Below are 3,117 nucleotides of genomic sequence, written 5' to 3' on the forward strand. Positions count from 1 at the left end.
AGAAATAATTAAATTTTGTGAAAGCAAAGTTAATTAAAGAAAGACAAAAAGAGAGCGAAAGGTGGGCAACGAAGTGAATCTAAAATGACTCTGCTCATTGAATCATAACCTATTAATAGTATTTTTTTAAGGATAGATTCATTTGAGTTAGTTGAACCAAGACATTGCCGATCTCGGACAATGACCCCTTTTGGCATTTACAATGACTAAGACTTGACCCCCAAAACTTGTCGTTATCTTCTTTTTTCTTTATAGATTAAAGATATATTCACTGCTTTAAAATTTTTGGTTAAACAATTAATAATATGTTTTTATTAAAAATTATGTTAATACGTACTGAAATTTATAAGGAGATATATTAACAATATCTTTTAATAAAAAATTTACTTTTAATCAGCATTTTTAAGATATTCATTGACGTTTTCATAGATTAACTTTTAATTTTACTATCATCAATTATTAGAATTAATTTTAAATATTTCAAAAATGTTTTTTAAAAAATATTTTTTGTACTTTTTAATATTTTTTATTTAACAAAATCAGTTTAGTATTTTTATTTTGAATTATTAAAAATATAGTAACATTTATATTTATTTTTTAATATTTTTTAAAACATAAAAATAGTAAAATTAACTTTGTTTGTTAATGAAAGTTTTACTCTACACATATATAAAAAGATAAATTAATTAAAGTTGACTTATTTACTTATTAAAAATTTAAATTTTCATATACTTGCTTGATTTTTATCACACAAATTATCATAATTTTTAATTTTTATTTTCATTTTCTCTTCTTCTGTTAATTGCAAACTGTTTTTGCTTTTCTGCGTAATACATAAACATAATCTTGATTTGCTTAATAGTATCAAACTTTATTGGTAGGAGTCCCATCCATATATACCAATAAAATCCTCCCTTACCTCCGCTTCTCTAGCAAACCTTGTTGGCTGTTTATATTAATTTCTCTCTCATACACATGATTGCTCCTTTCTTTTGCAGCCACGATCCCTGATAAATCATCAGCACAAGCGCGACAACTAATAATAGCCGTGCCAGTTTAGATAAATACAATCTCCGAACGGTACATTCATGAAAAACCAACGGATTTGTGAATTTCAATGTGGTTTTCCTCAAGCTGTGGGCTGACAGAGTACAAGGTTATTTTTATGTAAGGCGGAATTTCTCAAGGGTTTGAAGAGTAAGGAAGTGTTTGAAGTGTAAGGAAGAGAAATTCAATACTACATGCATGGTAAGGTTTTCAGTGATGCTTTTGGTTGTTCTCACTTTTTTCATTTTGGTGCTTCCAGTGATGTTGCCTCCTCTGCCTCCACCACCTTTGATGCTTCTTCTTGTTCCGGTTTTCATAATGGCGCTTCTCTTCTTGTTAGCCTTTTCACCTTCCAAAGTTCCAACCTTGGCTGTTGTTGCTGCTTGGTGTGTTTGAAGCTTTTAGCCGTTTTTTAATGATGCGCTGGAAAAGAAAGAAGATATGAAGAATGGATGCAAGAGAACAATAAATTGCTTCTGAAAATATAATTGCCCTTTTCAAATCTTTGCATGTGATCCTGAAAATGAATAAGAGGTGGATTCTGTGTTTATGATCTTTTCAGCTTGTTCTGTAGATAGATCAATAGGGCAATTTGAAGAGGTATTTTTCTTTTTTATGATTTGAGGTTTTTTTATTATTTATAGACATAATATTTTTTTAACGTTTTAATGCTGATATTCAATTAAAATTTAATTTCTATACTTAAACATTTTTCAAAATATTAAATGAAATTAGAATCCTAATTTATAACAGCACTTAAAAGAACATCTACTTTTTAATTAATAATAAATTTTTATTAAAAGTTATAATATTTAATATTATAAATATGTTAAATTTTATGATATACTATAATTTTAAACAAAAATTATTATATATAAATTATTATAATTTTTAACTATTGCCAAAGTTTTTCTATTTTTAATTCCTAGCGCCCCTTCTTCTTTGGTTCTCTCAAGCGGTGAAGCGATAAAATTGTTTTTAAACTAAACAGGTGATAATAGTTTTATTATTATTTTTTTGTTAAAAATTAAATGTTATAAACTTCATTATAAAAGCAACCCAAATATTTTAGTTGTAGTTAGGCCCTGGTTCTTTGTTTTTGGTGCTGTTGGAAAATACGGAACACTATGTTATTGAATCATAAGAATGTATTTTACTTAATTAAGAAAAATAAAAATAATGTGAATGCAAACTATTACATATGAAATTTTATGGCTTATATTTTATTTTAGCATTGTGAGTGTATAGGATCTTATGAACTGTTAATTCGACCATTTTCTTTCGGCGAGGTTTCTAAAATATATCAATTAATTTTCGCCCTACATGATTTTCTAAAATATATCATTACAATATATGGTTGAATAATAATAATACTAATAATAAATTCAGATTGACTTAGGAAAAATATTGATAGAAGTATTGAATTAAAAATTTAATATAACTTTTAATAAATTTAATCTAATATTAAGAAACATATTTATTAATATAATTTAATCTAATAAATTTTATTAATATTTCTCCTCGGCACGTTAACAAATTCCTGTTGTAAATTTTATTTTAGGAAAAATATTTTTTACAATTTTTTTCTGTATATGTTTCAAATATTAAGAGATTTTCTAATCTATCTCTTATCCAATGGGTTTTGATCATTTTTTATAAGTCACATGAATTACAAAAATTGTAAGATATATTTAATTGTGTATTGTTTGAGAATCAGCTTTGAGTGGTATTTAGAATACGATTCTATGACTCGACTAACTGTATCTCCTTTAGAAGGAAGTGGTCTCTTGAAGAAGAAAGATCATAAAAGCAGCCCGTTTAAAGAATTGCAAGAAGGTAAATATTTGATGGTATAAGCAAATTATCTAATAATATGTATTTTCTTATAATAATGATTAGATTATTTATTATTATATATTGCTGTTAAAAAATATGACTGTATATTGCACGGATTTTTATATATTTATTAAATTATTTTATTTTAAAAATTAAAAATTATATTCAAATATTAAAAAATATTTAAAAGAAAACTTAGAATATAGTTTTTTATTATGTTAGAAATCAATTAAT

General features: G+C 25.1%; 1 protein-coding gene across 1 annotated transcript; it reads left to right on the forward strand.

Moving 5' to 3' along the window:
• Positions 1-1,245: 1,245 nt before the first annotated feature.
• LOC113852246 (protein ORGAN SIZE RELATED 1-like) lies at positions 1,246-2,903 on the forward strand. The gene is made up of 2 exons (XM_027482487.1): positions 1,246-1,433; positions 2,765-2,903. Exons 1-2 carry the CDS (start codon positions 1,246-1,248, stop codon positions 2,901-2,903), a joined length of 327 nt encoding a protein of 108 aa, XP_027338288.1.
• The last annotated feature ends 214 nt before the right edge of the window (positions 2,904-3,117 follow it).

The sequence above is a fragment of the Abrus precatorius genome, unplaced genomic scaffold (assembly GCF_003935025.1).
Source record: "Abrus precatorius isolate BTA unplaced genomic scaffold, Abrus_2018 Scaffold0, whole genome shotgun sequence".
NCBI classification, from domain to species: domain Eukaryota; kingdom Viridiplantae; phylum Streptophyta; class Magnoliopsida; order Fabales; family Fabaceae; genus Abrus; species Abrus precatorius.